The sequence below is a fragment of the Styela clava genome, chromosome 9, assembly GCF_964204865.1.
Source record: "Styela clava chromosome 9, kaStyClav1.hap1.2, whole genome shotgun sequence".
In the NCBI taxonomy this organism is placed as follows: domain Eukaryota; kingdom Metazoa; phylum Chordata; class Ascidiacea; order Stolidobranchia; family Styelidae; genus Styela; species Styela clava.
In genome coordinates, this window is record NC_135258.1 from 22,103,294 (window position 1) to 22,129,843 (window position 26,550).

At 35.2% G+C, this 26,550-nt stretch overlaps 2 protein-coding genes across 4 annotated transcripts; one reads left to right on the top strand and one right to left on the bottom strand.

Moving 5' to 3' along the window:
- The first annotated feature begins 6,407 nt into the window (after positions 1 to 6,407).
- LOC120340182 (ficolin-2-like) lies at positions 6,408 to 22,091 on the top strand. Of its 3 annotated transcripts, none has more exons than XM_078116407.1 (11): positions 6,410 to 7,812; positions 8,088 to 8,212; positions 8,335 to 8,365; positions 10,642 to 10,695; positions 10,772 to 10,825; positions 11,644 to 11,727; positions 12,011 to 12,061; positions 19,851 to 20,011; positions 20,530 to 20,626; positions 20,758 to 20,854; positions 21,441 to 22,091. In XM_078116407.1, exons 1-11 carry the CDS (start codon positions 7,710 to 7,712, stop codon positions 21,754 to 21,756), a joined length of 1,173 nt encoding a protein of 390 aa, XP_077972533.1. In that variant the 5' UTR covers positions 6,410 to 7,709; the 3' UTR covers positions 21,757 to 22,091. The 3 variants fall into 3 exon arrangements, with proteins under 3 accessions (XP_077972534.1, XP_077972533.1, XP_077972536.1); XM_078116410.1 differs by having other exon boundaries at positions 7,703 to 7,835; XM_078116408.1 differs by lacking the exon at positions 10,642 to 10,695 and having other exon boundaries at positions 6,408 to 7,812.
- Positions 14,917 to 17,669, bottom strand: LOC144427387 (uncharacterized). The gene is made up of 2 exons (XM_078116558.1): positions 17,127 to 17,669; positions 14,917 to 16,953 (listed from the first exon to the last, which is right to left on the bottom strand). Exons 1-2 carry the CDS (start codon positions 17,321 to 17,323, stop codon positions 16,161 to 16,163), a joined length of 990 nt encoding a protein of 329 aa, XP_077972684.1. The 5' UTR covers positions 17,324 to 17,669; the 3' UTR covers positions 14,917 to 16,160.
- Positions 22,092 to 26,550: the final 4,459 nt, after the last annotated feature.

Below are 26,550 nucleotides of genomic sequence, written 5' to 3' on the forward strand. Positions count from 1 at the left end.
TCGTGACCTGTAGACGACACGTCACTACCCAACTCTTGGATTGCACAACGCACTTGTTGATTTCTGACGAAAATACGAGATTCTGCACACACTTTTTGCTGACAAATACGTCGAAATCGAGTGCTATATTTGCGGTATAGTGTTTTCGCTTATGTTCTTACAGTGGCCATAATAATTCTTCGATTTTTGAAAGTATAATGTGCGCCGGAAGTTTTTTTTCATTTTTTGTAAATTTCGAAACACCAATACAAGTATCTAAAAAGAAAACGTTTCTAAGATGACCGAACGAATGTAATAATTGGAACATGTAGAAACGCCTTTAAAACAATTTTATCAGAATTTACAGCGTATATTTTATTTAAAGAGCTTGCAATTGGCGATTAAAAAAAAAGTTTTTTTTTATTAATTTTTAATTTTTAGAAATATTTGCTAAATCCTTTACTGTTACCGCTTCGTGGTTGGCAAACAATAGCATAATATATATTGCTGTAGCTGTAGCAATTTCGTGATCTAACTCAAAATACTTTGGTAGATGGAGGGGATAATATGTCTTCTATTACCACCCAAAAAACACCGAAATTTGCATAAATTTCGAAAACACTCCCTCGTTCTGCCGCAAATAATATTCCCGTCGTAAACGAAAGCGAGATTTACCGTCGCTTATGTTAATCTCGAAGAAGACTTCTTATCAATAAACTAAAACCCGGAAAAACTAGACCAACAGTTTGCGACCGATTGCTGAATAATACAGTGGAGTACATCAACGTACCCGCCGCAATCTAGCGACTTTTGTTGTTGGTACGTATACGTGCCCACCGCACGGAAAGGGTTAAATAAGCTTTCCAACGAGCCGTCAGTGGGCAGCAGAGGATCATTAGTTTTTCGTTAGTCGATCAATTAGTTGTGGGGGTACAAATGCATAAAATCGGCGTAGCAAATACGATTATTTAATAAAAAATAAAAATCGCACGGAAAGGGTTAACTTTGAATTCTTTCCCGTTCTCACGAAAAACGTTCTTACGTTTGCTCATTTTTAAATTTGGGCTAAAAAAACACCACGCCGACAAAACCTAAGGATAGTCACAGTAACAATGCTTCATGTCTATCTGTGCCTTGCTCTTTTTGTTTCAAATCAGATTGTGTTGCTTTTATGATGCCACAATAAAGCTTTGGCAATAAGACAAACAACACAAAGCTTTCTTTATGAAGTTCAAATAAGACAAAATAAGGACACGCAAGCCAAAAATAAGGATGCAAGCTAAAAATAGGGACAAACCTTAGAAATAAGGACGGTATGGAATCCCTGCATATAACTATGATTTCTGAACTTAGAAACATATATTCAAATATTTGTGAAATTTTGAACGAATACTAGATTTCATTATTTTTAAACTGAGGAAATGAAAATTTTATATTTCATGAATATCATAAAAAAGCTGATTTGCGATGGGAACACAAGCTTATAGATCCTCAGATATAGAAAAAAGCCAGGTAAGCTCGTCAAAAGAAAATATTATATTTGTACTTCACGAGTATGTGTATTTTAACAATTTGGCAAAAAGGAATATAACTGAAGATTTATCCACACGGTCTGTACCTAATTGAGAATGTGTTTTATCTGATTGCATTTTCACAATGCCGTATGATTTGAAATACGTTAAAATGTTAAATGACTAACTTACGTGGAAAGAAAAATGTCAAACAATTCATTTATATCAAATATTCACACAAATATGAATATTTCACCATGTGTTAATACTTTTTTAATTCGTGCAGTTGTTTGCTTGAATATCTTGTCTTGAAGGTGTCTCGTCGTTAGATTGCATATTATTAAGTTTATAGGGCCGTTTTCAACATTGCGGGCGCACCTCCCTTGGCCTTGAGAAAGCGTCAGTCAAATGCAACGGTGACGGAGCTGTATGTGTACCCTTTTTATCGATATATATGTTAATCCGCCGAATGTCGGTAACACAAAAAAGCAATGTATAAAAAAATAACCGGGCACACGACAAGACACGGTCAATTGGTTGTTTAATGCTGTTTATAATAAATGTTATCGTCAGCTGGCCACTATGAATTACCGGTGTCCCGAAGTGACCACAATTATCTGGCCACATTTATTTTTCTTTTGCCATATTTGTTCACATCAATATCTTGAACTTGATTAACCCTTGTATTTCATATTCAAACGACAAATTATTCTTGGTTGTGCATTTGTCAATCAGTTAGGTAGAATATCTAACATTATTCATATATATCTTGGGTTCTGAACCGCAGGTCTCTGAAGGGTACTCAAGAAATATGTGTACCAAGATGGCAGACACCGGTACGTCGTATGTGTAACAGGTTAAGGTTAGGCCAAAATTTTAGGTACAAATACAAATACGGCAGTCACTTGGCTAGTCACCGAACTCGTAATATGCGACGTTCCGGTGTCCGCCATCTTAGCGCAAATACTTCTGGATCGCCCCTGAAGATAATTGAAATATATATGTTTTGCCACTGTTCTACCTGAATTACTTGTATTGCCTTGTTCATATTTGAATGAATATCAGACTCGCATACAATATAGCGTGTAAACTACCGTACATAACCCAAGATCGCGTTTCTACATGTTTGGAATGATACTTCTGGATTACAATACAGGCAGTATTACAAAACGTTTCGAATTCTATACACTTGGGTATTTTATGTTAGTTTATTCTCTTTAATCTTATCTATTAACTAAAAGATAAGTATTCGGTACGATGCCATAAATAATGGATTATTGGATGTACAACTGTTTTTATTTGCATCCAATAAATGTGATTCCATGAGAAGCATGTGGTTCAACTTCAGAATGATATTCAAGTTATCTAGATTCAAGTTATCTTTGAGATTGCCACCGTAAAATAACTGGCTTCGAGATTTGTTGTCTCTTCTTCTGTTTGCATTATTCGATCGTGTCTATAATATTATTGCGTTAAACAAAGCTTGAAAGATGAGTGCTCCGCACATTGTGACGTCTGTAATTGTGACATTAGCCTGGAGCCCATAGGAAAGCCTGCTATTTCTGCTCACAATACAGAAATTTTTCCAGTCGTCCTTATTTTGGGTTCCAAATCGATGAAATCTCTGGTTATATGGGTTTCCAAAACATCTGGATTATAAAACTTGAAATTTTATTAGCAGTTTGAACAAACAGAAAGCAAATTTTCACATGATATCACAGTGAAATTCTTGATATTTATTTCAACTTATAATCGCATCACTTCGATTCCAATTAAACGTTATCTGCGTGACAATATGAATCTTTATGTATTGAGAATTTGCAATGAAAATATTAAAGTTTTATGAATGTTGGAATGCAGCATTTGCTTCCGCAACATATTTATCAAAACATAAATAAGAAAGATACCAATAAATGATCATGTGTCTGAAAGTTAGTAGATACTGTATCAAGTAAAACTACACGCTGGTTGATAAGTAAGTACAATACAGGTCAATAGCTTCGTGAAATGAAACGTACATATGTGCAAACGTATGCTGGTTTTCAAGGTGAAACTGCGCTCTGGTTCAAAGGTTCGTACGATTGGTCATTAGGACCATACTGTAAAGCATATTTTGCGGCCCCCCAATGATCTTTGATGAACCCAACAGGGCTACCAACCGTACCGGAATGGCCGGGACAGTCCCGGAATCGACGTCTGGCGTCCCGTGTTCCCGTGCTGGGTCACGATTGTCCGGGAATTTACTGCAACCAAGACGTTCTAAAATAGAAGGCCGTGTATGCGTGTTGGCATTGTTCAAATCTGGAATAGGATGTAATTCAAGAAAATATATCTTTTTCAAATAAAAACGATTACATCTGTATGGGTCATTCAAACAGAAGTGACTTGAACCTTGTGGATAAGACATGTTTCGTCAACCGTGACGTCCTGATGACATACAACTAAAATGAGCTGAACAATTGCAAAATGAATGACAACATTATATACAGCAGTCACCTTAGTTTGAGAGGATCATTCAACTTGGTATATTAATTGAAAAAACGCAGGTAGTTTTAAAACGGTTCTCTAATAAGACCCTGTTTTATTTTCTAAGAAACACGGTACCGTTTTATTCGTGTTACTTTTGTGCGACACAAAATTCCCATGCAGACAAAATGTAAAATGATTACGCAAACTGGTTTTTCCAGCACAGTCGCCTAAGCGACTCACAAATTTTTTTTTAGTCAAAACGCGTAAAATTTCACTGTGGTAGAGGGAAATGACGTAAATGGTAACATATGGGCGGCTTGAGGTATGAATACTAGTAATTTTAAATCAGATAGAGACAGGACTGTATAATTGCGGTAGTCGTGCTGAGAATTTTCAGGGAAAAATTCACAGAGTGGCCCTTTGTAGCCAGTCGGAAAGATATATTTTATATTCGTGGTTCGTATAGGACTAGTTCTTTGGGCCATGCGTAATACAAACCGGGCCACCCAACTTCACAAGCCGAGCCAAGTTTATTGCAAGTTTTTGGGATGACATTAGGTGTTTTTATTAAATCGCCCAGCGCCATGATTTCTTACGTCCAGGGTTGTACCAGGAATATTCGACATAATGGAATACAGTTCATTTGTCTTTTATAGGCGAGTTACTATTATAAATGGTAGTTATTACTTATCGGCTTTATTACTTATCGATTTTAATCGGTAAGTATGTTGATAGGTATTTGTCTGTCTGTCTGTATGTCTGTTAGATGCACGCGATATCTCACGAAAGCGAGATTGAATCTGCTCCAGATTTTGCATGTGCATTCATCTTATCTCGGACCAGAAGCCTATTGATTTTGGGCGAATTATGTCGTATAATTAGCGAGTTATTAATTAATTAGAGATGGGACACAAGGTGTCACTATGGAGTAAGAGCGCTGTTTTGAGGGATCCCCTAACTTTCGATCGATAAGTCTTCGGTCTCTGATATTTTGAAAAAGATATTTTTTTTTCAAATAAAAATGATTACATCTGTATGTGTCATTCAAATAGAAGTGAGTTGAAACTTGTGGAACACTAAAATATGCTGAACAATTGAAAAATGGATGACAACATTGTATACAACAGTCACCTTAATTTGGGAAAATCATTCAACTTGGTATATCAATTGACAAAACGCTGGTAGTTTTAAAATGGTTCTCTAGCTGTAAGTTGGTAAAAAGCAAGTAAAGGCGAAGATAGAATTATATTTTATTAGTTTTTATAAACTCAAATTGAAAGTACTTATTAATACCTTCCATATGAAAGAGTTGTGAAAGTGTGTGGGTTTCCCTGAAGACCACAAAAAAAGAGATTTGGAGAAAAAGCTATACCTGGAAAAATAGCACTAGTGGTCCTTTTAAGTGTTCAAATGTTATTTTTTTCAATTAGTACAGTAAGTTAGACAAATCTTTAAAACCTTTAATCTAGTGAAATTTGTTGGAAAATTTAATCATTAAAGTTGCGGTGTGTAACAATATTTTGTGTTGTTTTGTTTTTAATTTGTAATGCACTGCTAGTGTGAGGCTACATTACAGCAGGTTTTCATTATTCAGGCTTGCATAGCATGCTATTTTAGGACGTCTTGTTGACAGCTCTATGTCTTAGCGAGAGTTCATTGGGTATTATATTCCCTTAGGTATTACAAATTTAACATAAACTTGGCAGGGAATTGAAATACCAGAAAGACTGTTTTTTTTTGTTGAATAATTCAATTTGCTTGGAACAAATTGTACATTCTCTTTGTTTTATTTTTTTTCGCATTTATGCCTCGAAGAGTCAACATTACATAAGTTTTTTAATATATGATGAAATTATTTACAGCACGCATACTTATTGACACGCAGCGCGCACTGTTGCTTTCGTTTCACAAGCTTCTGTTGCATCAATTTTAAACATTAACAGATTAAAGTGTCCCGGAATGGTTTAACATCAAGTTGTTAACCCTAGAATTCAAACATATATCATAATATCTGCGGCGTAACGAATATAAACGATTTTTCAATTCGGTATCATTCTTCCCATCCCTTACAGCGCATGATAAGACTAGGGATTGTGTCATCACAGCAAATACATAAACGAGAATATCGGTCAGAGACCGAAGACTTATCGATCGAAAATTAGGGGATCCCCCAAAACAGCGCTCTCACTCCATAGTGACACCTTGTGTCCCATCACTAATTAATTAATAACTCGCTAAATATACGACATAATTTGCCCAAAATAGGCTTCTGGTCCGAGATATGATGAATGCACATGCAGATTGAATCTCGCTTTCGTGATATATCGCGTGCATCTAACAGACAGACAGACATACATACAGACAGACAAATACCTAACAACATACTTACCGATTAAAATCGATAAGTAATTACGTATTGTAACGTAAACAGTGATTTCTTAGCTCGCTCATCGCACCCTCTAACTATCCTGGGAAATGCGCTCCACAACGTTATTACACTGCGTCCAGTTTGAAGGGAGTGAGTCATGGCGACAAAGAAGAGGAAAGTAAACGACGAAAACCGGTTTTTAACTCTGCGTGGAACAATGAATTTGCTTTTGCAGAGATAAATGGGAAACCCATGTGTCTTATTCGTCAAAGAACAGTTACCGTGCTGAAGCGAGCAAATTTACAACGACACCACTCACAGCTTCACCCGCAGGTCAAAATTGCATATACATCTGGTTGTGATCTTGGGAAAAAGTTTTTAAAGTACTTTTGAACAAAATGCGGACTCAGAACTCTCATTAAGAATAAAACAATTGTAAAACGTTTTTGTAATTGAAAAACATTGTTACTGTTAGGTATAATTGTATTTTTTTTTTTCTATGTTCTAAAATTCGGTCATAGTTCTCGCTATAGAGGAGAAGTTGCAACTGCAAACTTACGAATGCTATCCATTAACCATGTTTTGAAATGCATATGAAACATCAGTATCGAACTAATAAATGAATTAAATAGTACAAATACAGGGTAATAATACTCTGTGCCCCGTCGCATCTTTCGTATTCGAAATGCGTTGAGAACATCTGCTGTAAAGCGTATCGAAAGTGCAATCAAACTCACCAGGTGCAGTATACTATATCTCAGGATTATGGCCCTACTGCATTAGTCTAATTTTGAAATTTAAGTCCAATTAAATTAATTGAAGTTGCCAAATGAATTTGATACGATAGCATTTTTTTGCTATTCTAATGTGAAAAAAGAGGCTACGCATTTATCACGACATATGAATTGGTCTGCAAAAGAAATGGGCCATTATGCAATGAAACATTTGGTTTAAATCCTGCTGTGTGCGAATTAAAAGTGTTGCTTATGCGACAAAAGTTACTCCTGAGCTAAGTGCAAAATTACAATTGCTCTAACCCGATTTACATATAGATTAACAAGCCATGCAGTCGATTGTGAGGATTAGTCATAGCCAGAAATAATTGCTGACCTACTGACAATTGTGATCCCAATGAACTACTTTGTCGCAGCAAAACCTACGTTATTTCGTTCCCAATGTTGTGAACTATTGTCGGATGAAAAGAGCCACGGTTGCAAATAAAAAATATTCAAAACACATGTGCTTTATTGTTGATTAAATTCAAAGGAATATAACTCGCGTTTTTCTGATTTCCTATCAAGTGCTGTTCTAGTTTTAATACAGTTTGGTCGAGGTTTTATTCATTTGCGTTCTGTGAGGAGCTTCAATGTAGGTGAAATAACATGTCTCATATGTACGGTAACGTCGAACCACCAGAGGAGACAAACGAAAATGTTTATGAGGAGTACATAAATCCCACTGCGTCACCTGGAGCCTCAAGACAAGGTAGCAGACAGGCTATCATCAAAGTATTAAATTTTCCTTTTTAATGTAAATAGCGATTTTCTTCCACTGTCAAATTGCTCGTGAAACCGTCGCTGCTGGCCCAAATATTTCAACAGAATATAATATTTGGATTAGGTAGACATATGTGTTAGTGTCTCGCAATGCTATAATAAAGTTCACAAAATAAAGCTTCAATTAGGGGTCAGATGGCCTTCAAAACATTGTATTTTGATACCAGATAACTGTCACCTAAAATTATGATAAACTTTTTATAGATGATGCTGGTGAAAAAAACTCTGAAAGTAAGAATCGAAAAATCAGTTGGTATAACATCGCCATAAGTACTGCTGTCGTCTTATCTATTGGACTAGCAGCATGCGGAATGATTTTCACTGTTCAGGTAAATGCTTAACGATCATTTCCGTATAAAATAAATCTATGGTTTCCTACTGCATTTGACTGACTGGGCAATCTGAGACAATGCTTGTTGGCATCTAATCTCTTTATTTGTCTTTATTTCAGAATAATAACAGAATTCAAAAACTAATGGAGGGTAAGTACCCTTTAATCAGTGGTGGGATTCAGCCGGTTCGCACCGGTTCTATAGAACCGTCTCACGGAATTTTATGAGATCAGCGAACCGGTTAGCATTACTGGTTACTTTCAATGTTCTGTTTGTAACAGAACCGGCCGAAATATATAAATTTTATGAAGGAACCGACTGACAACAAATTTGAATCCCACCACTGCCTTTACTTCAAACTAATGGAAAAATCAATTTTATCAAATTGAACATCTAGTAAATAGAAATAATATAGAGTGGTTCAAGAGTCTTGCTGCACACTAACACAAATATATTTCTGTAACGTTTCGTCTGACCAAGGTCAGACTTCTTCAGACATACATAATTCAGCTACAACACGAAAAGCAGTTACATGCATATTTAAACAATCATAGTAGAATTATAGGAGTCACGCATGTTAAATAATCAAATCTGTGAATTTCTTGATTAAATAACAGCGGGTGGCCGAAATAAGTGTCATTGATGAGATCTCTCTCTTTGTTTTATATATTTAGCAATTGAAGTCCAAATTACACAATGGTGTTTTATTTCTCAGTATTGTATAATGCAGACCAGAAAAGTTGTCTGTGTGTCAAATGTAATATAGTGATATTTTGTCTGTTATTAGCATATCTGGCCATGCATGATCCAATTCGGAGAAAAAATTTATTAGGTACAAGAATTGATTAAAACAATGAATGAAAATATCTAAACTTCCTTAATATTCATCCCTTGGGACTCGTGTGTCCCGAAAAGATGAATGTAATGGGGTTCCTTGTTCTTTCGATAAATGTGGTCATGAAATAGTTTTTCAATGCCAATGACACTCAAATCTTTAAGCGAATGTCCCGGTTGACTGAAATGGGCGCCAACAACCAGATCTTTGTTTTGGGTTTTTATACTTCTAATATGCTCAGTTATTCGGTATTTTAAATGTCTTCCCGTTTCTCCTATGTATTGCATGCCACACTTTTTGCAGCTTATCAGGTAGATTACATTTTCCGAGTTGCATGTAACTTTTTGACGAATCCTTATTTCTGCTGTCTTCTGTTTGTTTGTTGCAATTTTCCTTTCTTCGGAATATTGGCAGGTACTACATGATTTTCTGTCACATTTGAAAAAGCCTGGATTCTTTTTAACGGGAGTTTCTGGTTTCAATTTTGCTCTGACTAATTTGTCCCTTAGTGTGGGGCATTTACGATAGGCTAATCTTGGTGGTTTTGGGAAAATTTCTTTTAGTCTATCGTTGTTATCTAAAATGTATTGGTAATCTGAAAATATTTTTCGAAGGTTTGGTTGGGTCGGGTGATAGTTTGTGATGAAGGGGAGCAAAGTTTCTTTTTTGGTTTCAGTTTTTGGGATTAAAAGGAGTTTTCTGTCGAGTTCTTTTGCAGATTGTATTGCATCGTCAACAAAATTTTCTTTGTAGTTTCTCTTCGTGAGGTATGTTTTCATTATTTTTGCATGTTTATCAAAGAGCTCATTTGTTGAACAGGTTCTTCTTATTCTGATGAATAGACTTTTTGGAATATTTTTAGTGACATGTTTAGGATGGCAGGACGATGGCGAAAGATACTGGTGCGAGTCGGTTTCTTTGCTGAAGATTTCCGTTTCCAATTTGTTGTTAATGATATGAACCTTAACATCCAAAAACGTAATCCAGTTTGTTGAGCATTCGAATGTAAATTTGATTGTTGGATGTAAAGAATTTGCTAAGGTAACAAATTCTGATAGTTTCTCTTTGCCATGTGTCCATATAAGAAAACAATCATCAATAAAGCGGCAATAGTACTGTGGTTTTAAAGGGGTTTTGTCTAATAAATTGGATTCCAGGTTTGCCATGAAAATGTTTGCATACTTGGGTGCCAATTTTGTTCCCATCGCAGTCCATATAAGATTGTCCATAAGATTGTCCATATATGATTGTTTAAATATGCATGTAACTGCTTTTCGTGTTGTAGGTGAATTATGTATGTCTGAAGAAGTCTGACCTTGGTCAGACGAAACGTTACAGAAATATATTTGTGTTAGTGTGCAGCAAGACTCTTGAATCACTTAGGATTGTTATCTTTACTCTTGCTACAGCATCCTTGCATTATACGCATACGGATCCACCGGCACAAAAACATAGAAGAAGGATAAGTAGTTAGTCTCGTAGAAACCAAATAATATAGAGTGGTATGTTGTTTTTAATAGTCATTCTAAACGCTGCATTTGCTTCGTGATATTAATATAAAAGCGGCTTTTATTTTTATTCCAACTTATAGCATTGGAAGTGGAAATTGAGAATATCACGACCAAAGTGATGCGCAGTCACGAAGGTTTGTCTTAATTAAATGATGCATTTGGTTCGTGATATTAATATCAAACGGCTTTTATTTTTATTTTCACTTATAGAATTGGAAGTGAAAATTGAGAATCTTACGACCAAATTGATGCACAATCCTGAAGGTTTGTTCAATTAAGAATAGGATTTTCTTCTATTTCTATCCAACTAAATCAACGCAATAATTAATGGTTCAATATAAAAATTGCTTAAGTTACGTTCGTCATGCACAACGTCCGTTCATGTTTGTGAGTTGTCTGTGTTATTCGACTCACAGAAATAATCTCGTACTGTTGTATCTTCAACTCATCTTGCTATATTTTGCAAACGTGTATATGTGACTACTAAGATGAAAGCTATGTATGTATGTTCATCCGTGCCATAAATTTATCTATAGATTAACAAGAAACGGTGTTAAGGTGTCTTTGGACTAGTTACTCTACAACAAGTTCATGTACGTCGCCAGGTTCGAACTCAAAGTGACTAGAGTCATTCAAACGAAATGAATTGACTCGAATTTGAAATATGCTAACTACCTGACAGACTCTATTTAAAACAAAGATTATTTTGAGTGGGTCATTGAAATGGCAAAAAAATTTGTTTACTTGCGATTTAACACGTCGATTGATATTGCGTCGATGTAAAATTAAAGAACAATGTATTGCAGCAGCAGTTACTAAAAACCTGCCCTGTGCATGCATGGTTTAATGTTAGTTTGATTTTGAATATATTGAATTGCTAAAAATATAGATATACTGATATTGATACTCGAAGTTTTAACTTAGTGTGATGTGAAACCGCGTTTTGTCTTGTCTTGATAAACTTTAGCATTTGCTGAAATCAATAAGGTGTATATGTATATTTTTTTCAATTTTCATTTTAAATAGTGATTTCATTTTCAAATTAATATACAAACGCCCATATTCTTCATTTTAACTCACAGAATTGGAGATGAAAATGGTAACGATGAATAATCGTATAAGAAAGATTGATACTGACACCACCTTGATCCGCATCAATTATAAAGGTTTGGGCCTTAAGAATTATTTCATGTTATCCATCTCATTCGATAAGGTAAACAATGTCCGAATATGGCAATTCAATTCAATGTGTAGGCTTATTTGGTTTTAATATTTTTATAGATAATAGATGAGACAATATTTAGGAACAATTCTTTTACTTTGGTGATGCTCCTGTTAAAATGCAATAATAAATTTTAAATGGTGTCTATTTTTTATCAGTTTTAAAAGCTGCATATGATTAGTGATAGTATTATAAATAAAAACATTTTTTTTTATTTGAACTAATAGAATCGGAATTGAAAATTGAGAATCTTACGATCAAAGTGATGAGCAATCAAGGTTTGTTCAAATTGAAATAAATGGATTTATTTTATTTTAGTCAATCATTAGCCAGCTTGGCCAATGAGGTAGTTGATGGCTCAATATGAAAATTGCTTATGTATTCGTTCGTGATGCACAACGTTTGTAAATGTATATGTTATCCGACTCGCACAAATGCTTTTATACTTATACGCAACTAATCTTCGTACAAAGAGGTCATATCTCAAACTCTTCTTTGTATATTTATTAAGCAATCGTATAAAGTTTACGATTAAGATGATCATTTTCACAATATTAGAATCCAAGGGAATGCTGAAGATGGCATTTTATTTCACTAAAATTGCTATATATACAATAAAGATAACAGTAGATTAAAAAAAATTCAAACAATGATGTTTCCTCAACGCTTGACCCGAGAAAATTTCTTTCTATACTCGACCACTGCGAAATTACTTATGCTTATTTTGAGAGTTTTTCCGTGAAATACCGCTTACTTATTTCATAACCTTCATGGCATCGCAAGTAATAGATATAGTCGTTGGCTATTTAATCATTGTCCTTCATTAAAAACGTCCACAGCTACCGCTGAATGCTTTGCTTGTAAGGTGAATTAAACACCGGTTACAATTTGTACCCTGAAAGAGCCGAGAACAGTGGTTCCGCATGTATTTAGGGCGCGTCTTAGGCCTAGCCATATTTACAGCAAGATATGTTGTTATTTTGCGTCACAGTTGATCGCTCGCTAGACGACATGATCTAGATCCGCCGCTCATTCTGATTGCCTATATCTTCATTCTCACCTCACATGAAAGTATAAAGAGTATTCGTGTATATATATGTAGGCCAAAGTGTAACCTGACAAGAGATTCAATAGCGATATTTTGAAAATTGTTCATAGTGGAATTCTAGACAACATATGACAAAACTTTCATAATTTCATAGATTGGATTATCTGAGATATGATATATTGCTGAAATTCACGAAATCGTGAGTTAAAATTCGAACACATATAGATCAGCGAATTTTAGGCCAAATTTGAAAAAATTTTCACCAGTCGATGCAAAAATTTCGTATTTATATTTTCAAGGAGTGGTTTCAATTATCTATTTAACCTTTGACCCCCAAATGAAAAAATTTTTCTATTGTAGTTGTACTGAAAATGTTAGTAGGATTTCAATGAAACAAAACTAAAAATAGTAATATAATCAAAATTCATTGAATAGTTTTCGAGAAAATTGGGTTCAATTTTTTTTTAAATGTTTTTCGGTTATAACTTTTGATATAATTATTACAAAAATGTTGATACCAATTGGTATTGGTATTCAATTGGTATTTCAGAAACGCATCCAACGATATATTCCTTAATGATATTGGATAGCTAAAAAAGAAATTAAATTTTGAAATTTGCAAATAAATGGGATTGGGAAACTTATTATCGCATATCGAAGTTACTCGGGTTTCATCGATTATTTTAATTTTCCGCCGTTGATGTTTGTTTTTTTGTTGTATTCAAATATATTTGAATATAATAAGTGCATTGCACGTGCTTTTCATCAACTTTAGGCAAAAAAAAACTCGAAAATATCGCTTCATGATGGATGGTGATGTTATCAAAAACGCAATTTTCGCCGTAATTATCATACCGTTTTCAAGCGATAATATGTTGTATTAGCATTTTAGCAATTAAAAGTATTTATATGAGCAAGTTGAAACTATATCTAGTATTTTGGTACATCACATCATTAAATCGAACCATCACCTGAATAATTAACAAATTTTTAAACAAATATAGTTACCATTGTGGGAACGAGAAGATAAATCGCCGAAGTATGAACACTCAAATTCCCGCAGAATTAAATCCAATAGTCCGGCCTAGTAAAACAATAAAATTAGGGCACAAAGGGAGTGAAAGTGGAAAACGAAATAACTCGGCATCGGCATGAGCGACTTAGACTTGCGATAGAAAGTTGTTCTAATTCCTACATTTTCACGAGTCTCAGTAACAAGTTGTATCCCATTTGTTAATTAGGAATACTGTCGCTTAAAGGATCACAGAGCTTCCAAATATGCCACAGTTCGTTAAAATAGATTTTAGAGCTAATTAGCTCTTTGTAATCTGAATTTCAACTGTGCAGCGTTCAATTTCCGATTGTCAGGTTATGAATTTTTCAGAGTGGGATGCGTCCAAAATAGCTCACAATGTACTAGAGATTACCATAACTCATTTGCTTATGGGATAGTCAGAAATTAGTTACGCCAGCCCCAGCTCTTTCTGCCCTGGACCGCGATATCGAAAAAACACTATATTCCTGGCGTTTTCGAACAAAATTCACAAACTTTAAAAAATTGTCAAAAGCTAACCATAGGCCCAATCCCTACAGTTCTTGGTTTTTTTGAAAGGCAACTCCAAGCACAGCACCAGGAAACTAAGTTTTTCACACCTGTTCTAACAGCAAGCCAGTGGCATGGCTCAGCTTTGACACACTTTTTACGGCTCTCAAATTTCGTCCGAAATATGACTAAAATGACCACTTTCAAAGACAAAATACTCACACACAAACTATAAACACTACACATATCAAACTTACTCACAAGAAGGGTAGAGGTGTAACCTTATTGGGAAAATTTGCAGTTTTTCTCTAACTGACATGAAATTGTCATGGTAGGCTGATGAATTCCAGGTAAATGGCAGATATTTTCGAAAAAATTGAAAATTTTGTTTTCGAAAAATCAGATATTTATATTTACATATGAGTAAAAAATGACACAAAAAAATCAAATTCAGTCAGTTTTGAAAGAATGTGAATAACAGTGGTGAAAAACAATGTGAAAAGAAAGTGTGCATACGAAATAATAATAGCGAAAATGAAGAATTACACAGTATGTACATAAAACACCTTGGTGCACGTAAAAAGAAAAATCAGTCTCTGACAAAGTCAACAAAAATCACAGTCTCTGGCAAAGTCAACAAAAATCACAGTCTCTGATAAAGTCAACATCACAATATTGCACATAAGTTTTGATTCCTATTCCCAATAGTTTGGGAGGGTGTGAAACTTCTCGAAACACGGGGTAACACAAAGTGTTACCTGGCATTTCTCACACCAATATGAAGACCATTTTTGTTTCAATTTTCTGCTACTGCCTTCTCTTTCTCTTTCTTTTTTGTCCCGTTCAGAACACACCCTGCAAACTCGTGTGGGATGATTAATAGTGGTTGTCGCAGGCATGAAAGAAGGAAAATGCCTCCCTATCAGACGTGAGCTATCACTGAGATCACTTAGTGTAGTGATTTGAGCCTGACCTAAAGCACCAGATGTAGCAAAATCCTCTGAAATCACTTGTATGAATGATAATAATGTCAGTTTTTTTTTTGCATCGGATTGGAGCATATTAAAAATTTTGTGTGCATTCACAATGGCCAAATTCACAAGGTGAAAAAATAGTTTGATGTACCACTTGATGGTTTTTCTTGTAACTCCGTAATAGCCCAACATCTGGTCGCTTTTGTCAACTCCAGCCATATTCCTATTGTAATCGTGGACTACCACAGGCTTGAGTTTCTGTTTTGATCCACCACGTCCCCTGACAGTGACTTCCACCATGTCATTGTTATGGATTGAAGATAGCATCAAAACATCTTTTTTGTCTCTCCATTTCAATGCCATCAACTTGTTTTTTCGGCAGGAGAGCAACTCGCCTCTTTTCAATTTTTGATTTAGATATGATTTCGGTAACTGTTGCCGATTCGGCATGCATGTACCAACTGCACATGTATTTTTTTCTGCCAATGCATCATACAAGATGGGAGAGGTGTAGTAACGGTCCATGTATATTATGTGACCTTTGTCTAGTACATCTTGTGAAAGTTCCATGACGAGGTTGAAAGTTTTATTTTGAGAAGGGTTTTCCTCACTCATCCCAGTGGCAATTTTGAAGCGGAAACAATATCCCGACTTCGCCTCACACATTTCATACAATTTGATACCCCATTTGTGAGGTTTCATCGGATTGTAAACCCGAAATCGCACTTGTCCTTTGAATGGGCAGGTTCCCTTGTTCAATGATATTTTTTGCTCAGGATAAAGAACCTCTCTAAATCGTTGCTCAAAGACGTTTATAACTGGCCGAAGTCTGTGCAGTGGATCGTGTCCTTGAACGTGAAACGGGATGTATGATGAGTTGTCATTAAAGTGCAAATGGCACTAAAAATGGAAGTAAACCTGTCCCTGGACATAAATGATGGACAAAACGACTCACGATATGAAATATTATTGGACCAATACTGCCTCAATTGTGGTTTCTTGACAATTCCTGTGTGGAGCATGATACCCAAAAAAATTTTCAACTCTGGCACAGTGACTGGCTTCCAGATTTTCAAGATATTTCTTGTGGCAGTGTCCGATTGTTGTGATGATGCTAACTTTTGTGAAGCATACAGATTAGTTTGGGTTTTCATGTTTTCAAAAAATTCTTCTGTGAAGAATTCACTCAAAACATTCATGGGAGTGATATTGTTGATACAAGAAACGTTGATCCTTGGAATTCCTGTAAATGTGGGAGGGTCAGGGACTTCGTTTGGGTCTTCAGACCAGATTAGGGGAAGAGGTTGCAAAACAGTAGTCGAGGAGGAAGTGGATGGCTGGGTTCCCGGAGAATGTGGGGGACTTGATTCCCGACTTTCACTATGAGAAGAATCCCGACTTCGAGGACGTCCTCTTGACCAGACCCTTCTCCGACGCCTGCCACGTGATCGCCGAGGGCTCGAAGCTCCGAACATTCCGCCCGTTGACGCTGCTGCTTCAGCTGGTACATCTTCAGTGCTTGCAGCATAGCGCCTAGCCGGGACTGGGACAACCTCTTCATCAGAGCTAGATGACTCACTCGTCTCTTCCCACTCGTCACCAGAACTAAAAGAAAAATTGCGTTGATTAACGACTGGATTATTACTAATAACAAGTCCAAGCTATGAGGCTTGCTCAAACAATTGCCACAGTCAGCTTACAAACTATCATTTTCTCAGAATATAAAGAAAATTTTTTTTAAAAAATAGCAGAAGAATGCATGCAGGTATTGCACTTACCTTGCATCAAAATCGCTCTCACTCTCCATTACGGTACCGTACCTTGTCTGATTTATAGCTACCAGAATCCTAATAAACTTACAAATACGTCTTATATAACAATATCCCTTTAGAACCGAAATCAACTGCATAATAACAAAAAAACATAATAATAACTGCATAACAATAATAAAAAGACGACTCTCGTCCGCAGTCATAAACACTATTCCCTGTGTCGACGACAAATGAATAGTCCAAAGTCTACTCTGAAGTCTCAAAACAAAGAACGAATGTTCCCTAGCTATTTTTGGTGGTTTACGAGCTTCAATTTTCAATGAACAAACATACAACTGCAGAGAAAAAAGCAGAAAAATATCAAAAAAGGGGAACACTGGAATTCCCCTTTAAATCGCCCAATACGCTCGAATGGTTCGAGCGATAGCTCATAATAACGGGCTCGAAACACACTAACGATTGATACCAAGATCGTATGCCTCGTGCCCGTTGAAGCGGAGATATGACGTCATATTTTACCCGCAATATACGGCGGTTCAGGTTGGTGGTGTTTCTCGCCATCCGCATTATAGTGCGGCTCAGGGCACGAAGAGTTGTAGTTAGTATTACGTATTTCCAACAATATGAAAATCACAGTGACGTCATACGGTTTTCTGAGTGAAATTACTTTTGGCGTCATAACAGAGATGTTCATGTAATGTGATGTCATAAATAAATATGAAAATATTCGCAAAATACGAAATTTCCGTTGTACGGAAGATCCGTATGATAATCACGCAAGTATACTGAATAATAAGTTGAATATAAAAAACTAATAAACCGCGTCACCAGTAAACTTGAAGTCATAGTAGCTATTTCTATTCGTGCCAAAGAAGCAGGGACTTGACCCAAATCCTACCATTTTAGTATTTTTCACGAAGTCGCTCATCTCGGACTTCAAAGAGAGAGGTGTAGGAGTATTATTAAAACGTATCTGGGCATTATTTGATATGTACAATAAGGGGGATGGCAATATTGTTAGCAGCGCAATGCAGATCGTGGCTTTATATAGAAGTATGTTTAGACAGCAAAAATCGCCATGTAGTTTAGAGTGACTGCTCTGTACCATTGACCGACAAACAATTCCATTATGTCAAAGTAACACCGTTTCTCCCACATGTTTTTCAATGAACCAAAATTATCTTACATACTATAAACTTTCCATTTTAATGTTCTCAAGTTTGCTTGAAAAGTTTTTCTGATCTTTGACAGACTTCCGTACACGTTCAATGATCTCCTGTCAGCATCGTATTTTCCCAAATCTGTTATTAAAAAAACGAATAATAAATTTATTTTACAAAATAATAAATATACAAAATAAAATAATATATAAAATAATATAAAAGTATATCTTTCTAAAAAAATATTGGACTATGTTAAAACACATAATGGGCCACGCAAACTTTATTTGATCTAAAATGCATCTTGAGGAAAAAAGAATTTTGTTGAATTGGGTTGGGAAAAATACCATATTGCACCGGTATGAATGTTTCACATTCATTTATCGATACATATAGCTCCTTGCTTATTATGGAATTACTTTATCACTTTTTGTTAGCTTCCAAGCGAAATCTAGATAAGGTATTCAGTAATCAAGCATGTGGTTAAGAAAGAATATGGGACTTGTTGGTGAATCAAATGGTTCACATCAGATGTATAATTAGTTAATTTTCCGATTGAGCAATGCTAGAATGTACAGAATTGATTGGTTTGAATAACTTAATTTTTATTGCTCAAAACAAAACTCAATCAGGTGTTTAAAAAACAAATGGATATTTGACATTATAACAGTTGTTCAATAAATTATATTCACCTATAAATAATGAGTTGAACTTTGGCAACTTCATTCACGAGCTGTGGTATACAGTGATTGTCCAGTCCTTCAAATAAAAATATTATTAGGCAACTTACCAAATATTAACTGGCACAACACAATATTAACAACATTATAAAGTTTTTATATATAGTTAATTGAACTGATATATCGGCCAACCCTGAAAAAAAGCTCACTCCTAATAATATCACAAAATAAAGATAAAATTACCTAGACTCTCAGTTGCGTTCGTCTTTCACTGTCCTCTCCAACTAGAGTTGGGATGAACAGAAATTGTCATAAAATCAGGTTATTTCCCACCAATCTGCCAATGAGAATTTAAGAAGCGCAACATGTTGGCTATTCCGAACAGGTCGCTGTGATTACCGTAATACCGTTCCGCCGCTAACTACCTTTACATGCGAAATCCTATTCTGTCGCACTGTAGAGGACTATCACGAATGCACCATATATTTTCATGTTTTCCATACTTAGGTAGTGGGATACTTTGCAGACTCAAAGTGACAACATTATCCCAAACTATTTCTTCGTATACCATATCTCAGAGCCTTTCCCGTCGCCCAAATACAGCGAAAATAACATGCAAAGTATGCCGCTATCTTTGCTATAAGTCATTTTCATATCATGGCTTCGGTTATTTAGAGTTTAGACCAATACTTCCGTTACCAAATATAAATAAAAAAAACATAATAAATATGTACATTTTAAGTAACTATGCAATTAATACAATATGATTGATTTCATAATATTGTGCATGAATGGTCGCTGCTGGTAGCAAGCGCCGCGAAATAAATGTACACGCGATATTTGTTAAGCTTGAATAAGAGTTGAATTTTAATAATACTTAAAATATACAGAATATCTCAGTCAAGCATTGTCTGCGGATTGTTCGGAATATAGAGAAAATTTATCTCGACTTGGTCGGAGAGTTACTGCAGGAAAAGAAACAATTTATATTACGTTAGATGGAGAGATTGCAAGTGTTAATTGCGATTTTAATGAATCGAACGAATGGACAGTATTACAGTAAGATTATTAAATTAATTTTAACATGCTTCTCCAAGCTAAATTTAGGAGAGACTTAAACTTTGGTTTGAAAAGTGGACTTACGTTTGTGTAACCACTTGATGTTGACTAAATCAGATTTCATACCATCACAAAAAAAAATTTGTTCGATAGCCATTCAAGATTATGAATAATAAGAAACCACAATAAGCTTGTGATAGATCTCTCATCCTAAATTAACGCGAATTAAATTTAATTCATATCTAAAAATTTCTTCAATTTGAAATTTAATCAACGTCGCATATACTTGCTGCGGTTTATGTTTATTACTTCTTCTTTCCAAAGTGTATCAAAGTCGCTCACACATTTACTGAAAATTTTCACTTTTTTTGAATTACAAATACGAAAAAAATGAATAGTAACTAACTCCTAGTTAAATCCATCATAATTAGGTATTTTAACTAATTTTTATGATATGACATTTTTCGTGTTATTTATCAAAAAAATAAACTTTTCCATATTTTCCTCAAGGTTATTCAACGTAGAATGGATGGCAGTGTCGATTTTTACAGAGGATGGGAGGAATACAAGAAAGGCTTCGGAAATCCCGATGGAGAGTTATGGCTGGGTAAAAAGCTTATTTTATGAAGATTTTATGCCTAAAAAATCATAATAAAAAACGCATAAAACAAGTTATTGTATAAAAGAAATATTTGTATACTCGTACTTTATTTTTTAAATTTTATATTTTTTCATCAGGTCTAGATAAGCTCCACAGAATGACATCAAGAAAAAACTATAGTTTACGAATTGATCTTTTGAACTGGGAAGGCGAAAGAAGATATGCAGCTTACAGGTCTCGTGCTATTTAATCCTAAGAATATTATTTTTTCACGACTGAACACGTACGCAAAACATTTTTAATATCACTTACTTCCGAAGTCGCGACTCTCGATTTTTGGTGTATGCTTCAATAGATAAGTATGTAGGCATAATACAAGTCTTATTATCGGTGCGTATGCAAAGCGAGTCATATTGATAAAGTATGTATTTCAGGAAATATGAATGATGTTATTAAAACAAATACTTTTAGGATTAGAGATCGTAGGTGTTGTAAATTATGTACGTTTTCGGAATGTTTAGTTGTCAGAACTGATGGATATATAGTCAAGTTGCAAAAATGCGCATGTCCTATGAGTCACGTGCTGGCGTCATACAAATGAATTTAGATCTGGCTACGGCTAAAAAAGTGAACTATGTGAAAATATTTACTCTTAATGGCATAACAATACCTTCAACAAAAAAATGACTCAAAACTGATAAAAATGACTTAAACGTAATTTTGTTATTAGCGTTACGATATTATATTGATGACTTAATTGGTAAACATGAAACAATTTTTGTACAACTTATTATTTTATATTTTTGATATATATGTTCAGTACCTTCCGAATTGGAGACAAAGATTCAAATTATCGTCTCACTGTATCGGGATACTCCGGAAATGCAAAGGATGGAATGAATCGTCACAACAATCTTCCATTCACCACGCATGATAGAGATAATGATCAAAGCAGAAGTAACTGCGCTGTACGATATCACGGAGCATGGTGGTATGGCAGTTGTTATGCAGCAAATCTGAATGGAAAATATTACAAAAGTTCGTCAGGGCCTACAGGCAATGGGGTATCTTGGCAACATTGGGACGGGGATGATTATTCTCTGAAATTTGTCGAAATGAAGATTAAGCCAAATTAGCAAGCAACTTGCTAATATTGATCAAAATTGGATCAATGCCTAACATCAGTGAATAGATCACTTTATACATGTTCGAATATGACTCGTACTATAAATCATCTTTGAGTTTCAATGCCTCATAACTGACTGAATTTGGTGATCGCAATACATTGCAGTAATAAACTTTTTAACTTGGTAAAACATCTGTTTTATGGAACAGTTGCACCAACTGACCGTGACACTCGAATGGTATAAAATTACGAAACTGTTCGAATTCAATTACATCATACGTTTGAAATATATTTGTATATTTACTTTTTACTTGTGTACTTCATTTTTGCATATTGGCATCATTAAAAATTTTGAACTACAAACAATGAGTTATTCCTCAGTCGAAATCACGTTGTCAGGATACGCTCACTCAAGTGGGCTGTGGCGAAAAATAATTGCTAGAGGAAACATCTAAAAATTTTCAGGGTTTCATCATGAAAGTTGCTTGCTTGCTCGTATGTAAAAAGTGTATTTTCGATGTGGTGATAAAATAAACTACTGATTACTGATTCAAATTAACTATGGAACTGTGAGGATATTTTCAGGATGTTTATTCATTGGCGTGGTTTAAGCAAGGGTATATCGATTAGGTGATTTCGTATTTATATCGGTTTGAATTGGTAAATTAGGGAAGAGTCAAACGAGATAGCGATCGGAAGCCGTCGACTTATCGATCTAGCGGCGTGTATCCTTCGCTCTGACTCAATAGCACCACAGCGTATCCCATCAATAATTAATTGATACCTCCCTAATTATACCACATAATTCATCCAAATCAATAGGCTTCTGGTCCGAGATATGATGAATGCACGTGAAAAATTTAGAGCAGGGTTAACCTCGCTTTTGTGAGATATCGCGAGTGTCTAACAGACAAAGAAGACAGACAAATACCTATCAACATACCTACCAATCGAGATCGATAAGTAATAACACTGAAGGCTGTTTCTGAAACATATCAAGTTTGCATTTCTGCATATATATAGTTATCAATCGCCGTCAAAGATAGCATGATTAGGTATTTACTTGTCCATGGGAAACGTCACTTGGGATGGGATGGGACAGCACAACTGCGTATTTCCCATGGGACCACGAAATACCGTATGATTTTTGGGGAAATGATGGTAAAATATTTCATTATGGACTCGATCATCATACTCTGTTCACAAAGATATAGAATAGACAGTGCTTCCGTCAGCTTAGAACCAAAAATAAGATTTTCTCCAAGAATATTTAATTATATTTATCACCAACAGCTATTTGTTACAACAATTTCTTCTTGTTTTGCACAGTTTTAGTAGAAAATCATTACAAATCGAGTCCATATTTAGTTTTTTATGTAAGAGAGACTGTAGCCTACAGGCTGTAGGTAAAGAAGGTGAGTTTTGGTGGGTATTTACTTTGAAGGAAAACAACACTAAAGCATAGTCCCCTAAATGAGAGTACTCCCGAAGTATGTGGACCAAGATGGTGGACATCGGAACGTAGTATGTGTACCAGGTAAGGATTAGGCCATAATTTTATTCCAATTTTCCATTACGAGTTCGGGGACTAGCCAAGGGACTCCCGCAGTATTTGTTCCTGAAATTATGGCCTAACTCTAATCTGATACACATACTACGTGTCCGCCATCTCGGTTCACATATTTCGGGAGCACCAAATGGAGGAGATCAAGACTAGCGATTGAAAACCCTGAGAATATAGAAATAGCCTTTAATACAGGAGGGCCAGATACAATAAATTGGATGAAATCGCGGGCTGCACCTTTTTAACATATGCGTTTAAGTAGTTACAGGCACAAAAGCTTTCGTTATTGATCTTGTGACATGCGTTGTTTGCACAAGCTAGCTGTTAAGGCATTGTAAGGCATATCTAATAAATTGGACCCGGGTATAGGATACGTAACGCAAAGGGATTTGAATTACTCGCACGTACTGAATTAATTCAGAAACTTGTATCGCGGCACTGGCTTTCAAAACTGGCACGTCTCCGCGGGTCGCACAAATTTTCCTTGAGTGCCCCACATGGCCCGCGACGCGCAAGTTGCACACCCCTGTAGTATATAATCGGAGAAGTAAAGACAACAAGATTGAAATATCTAGCCCTAGGTCAGTATCCCAGCTCCATATGCGCCGTAGGAGTAGGTAAAAATATTGTTCAGAAGAAACACTCGTGGCAGCATTATATCACATAAACGATACATTCGGCGAGATGATATATGCATGTCGAAGACAAAAATTAGCGAACTAGATACAATCTTTATTTTGATTATTTGTCATGCTATTGCTATGTGCAATTTACTGTTTAAACGGGGTCACCCAATCCCTGGACCGTGGGCCACAAATTGCAGGCAGAAGAGTTCCGAGTGGCCCGCTCCGTATTTTTCGAAATTAAATAAACCAAACTTAACCCGACGTCCCCCACAAATTTGACACCTCCAATAAACAAAATCAAGTAAATTATTATTAAAACAAATATACCTCGTCGTTCAAACGAGCGTTATCACATGCACCAAACCGTGCGCTCTGGTCGACATCGATGTTTTTTTCATTTCTCGAAGGACCGCGCGTTTTGCTCAACGAAATTAAAGGCTATTGTGCGATTATTCGTCGAGAAAAATTAAAGGAACGAATTTGCAAACCAAATTTCAAAATTTAATTCAATATGATTATTAGCTTTCGGGTAGGCTTCGATCATCCTTATCGCCACCGTAAAATAAAAGGTGTACTGTACAATATCTTTGCTACTTGCTTTTTTGCGTTAAATAAAACTTATGAAATTGAGTCACTGCGTAAAAATGCGTGCATATTGTGTTCAGATATTCACAATAGCTCTGTGCAATCAGAGCGTTTGCTTCAGCCACGCGCGAAATTCTAACGTAAAAACTTATAATTATATATATATATATATATATATAAGTATATCTTACTAACATTAATCACCTCCTAAGTTGATGTCAGATATATTCAAGTATGTAATTGTATTCAGAATATCCCGCGGCTGTGCGATTGGTTGGAGAAAACATCACTCAACGTTCAGGTCGTGTTGAAGTTCGTTAGAACGCTATATGGGGGACGATCTGTGATGATGGCTGGGGGCAGGAAGAATCAAACGTTGTCTGTCACTTGCTTAGTTTCGGAAATGCTTCAAGATATTATAGTAATGCGCACTTTGGAAAAGGCGATGGGAAGATATGGCGCGATAACGTCAAATGCACTGGAATTGAAAGCGACATCACTTGTTGCCGACATATAGGTTGGGGCAATCACAATTGTGACAATGGCGAAGATATTTCCGTTGCCTGCGATTCTGTGCCGGAATCATGAAGTACAAAAAAATCATTTACTATATAGGCCCACAACATTATTGATAAATTATACAATCTTAACTAAACTTCTATGACGAGTCAATAAATGAAATTTCGTTGGAAATTCTTTAACAAAAATTATCAAGGCAGTTATAATAGCGATTATCTGTTATATTAAACCTATACATCTATCTAAGAACTTGAACAAATTTGACAATGCTATTGAAAAGTCTATCGAAATTTAGAATATGTACATGGATGAATGTTTACGTCATACAATGATAATTTGTTGCTTACATTCTTTAAACGATTGACATATTTAGATTTTGTCTGAATATTAATTTTCTTGAAAAATATGCAGTTTGTCTTTTGACAGAATATATATTTTGTTTAAATAAATCTTAGGCTAGTATTGAAAACTCTACTGTTTTATATAAAAAAATGTTTTATGTATCGTTTTTGTCTTAACTGTTAATCTGCTTCATGTTTTTTAGTTGTGTTGGAACCAAATGAGCTTTACGTTTTTTTAACAAACGAATTGTTTTATGCTTTTCTACTAGTTACAGATGAAATCATCTTCCAAAAACAATTATGGTTATATTTGTCATTTTGCATCTGAGTACTCTGGGACCGTTTTATTCCAAATCTTGCTGTTGGAAAAAAAAAATTTGGAACTAGAGATTTGCAACAGCATGGTGGATGTGCCGGTTCATTAACCTTTTCATGGACCTCAGAGCTTCATTTTTCCAGTTCGAAAATAATGCAGTCTAGTGTACGTTCGAAATTTCACAAATATTTGAAAAGAAATTTCTAAGATCTTGAATCTGATATAAAAGGGTTTCCGAAAGAAATGGATGTTGAAATTTAAAAGTTTGCTAGCCACTACAACAAACAAAAGATAAATTCTTTCATGATATCACGGTGAAATTTTTGATATTTATTTCAAATTATAATCGCATCACTTCGATTCCAATTCAACGTATTGCGAATTTGCAATGGAAATATTAAAGCATTTTAAACGTTGGAATACTTAGGTTCGAAAATTATCATAAATTGAACTTTTTAATACTTTTCGAATAATATACTGTAATATAGGTATTGGTATTGTTAGTAGCTTTCTTTGCATTTGTTTCCGCAAACATATTTATTAGAACAAAGATTTTATATGTTATATGTTTATCTCTTAAAATCTTGAGGAATCTATTTTTTGTTTAATATTTTTCTTTTTCGAGTTTTAATGTGAATCTACAGCAATCTTTGTCGATAAACGTATGCTCACAATGTATATAAATAAAAGTTTGATTGAACATTTCGGATACATACGGTAACAAAGGCAAAATATTTTTTAAGAGAAAGTTCATTCAAAGAAATATAGGATTGAATGTTGGGTGAATTATTTCAACGTTAGAATGATTTTGGGTACTTTTGAGCCTTGTTGCATTCTCTAGGATTTCAGGTCA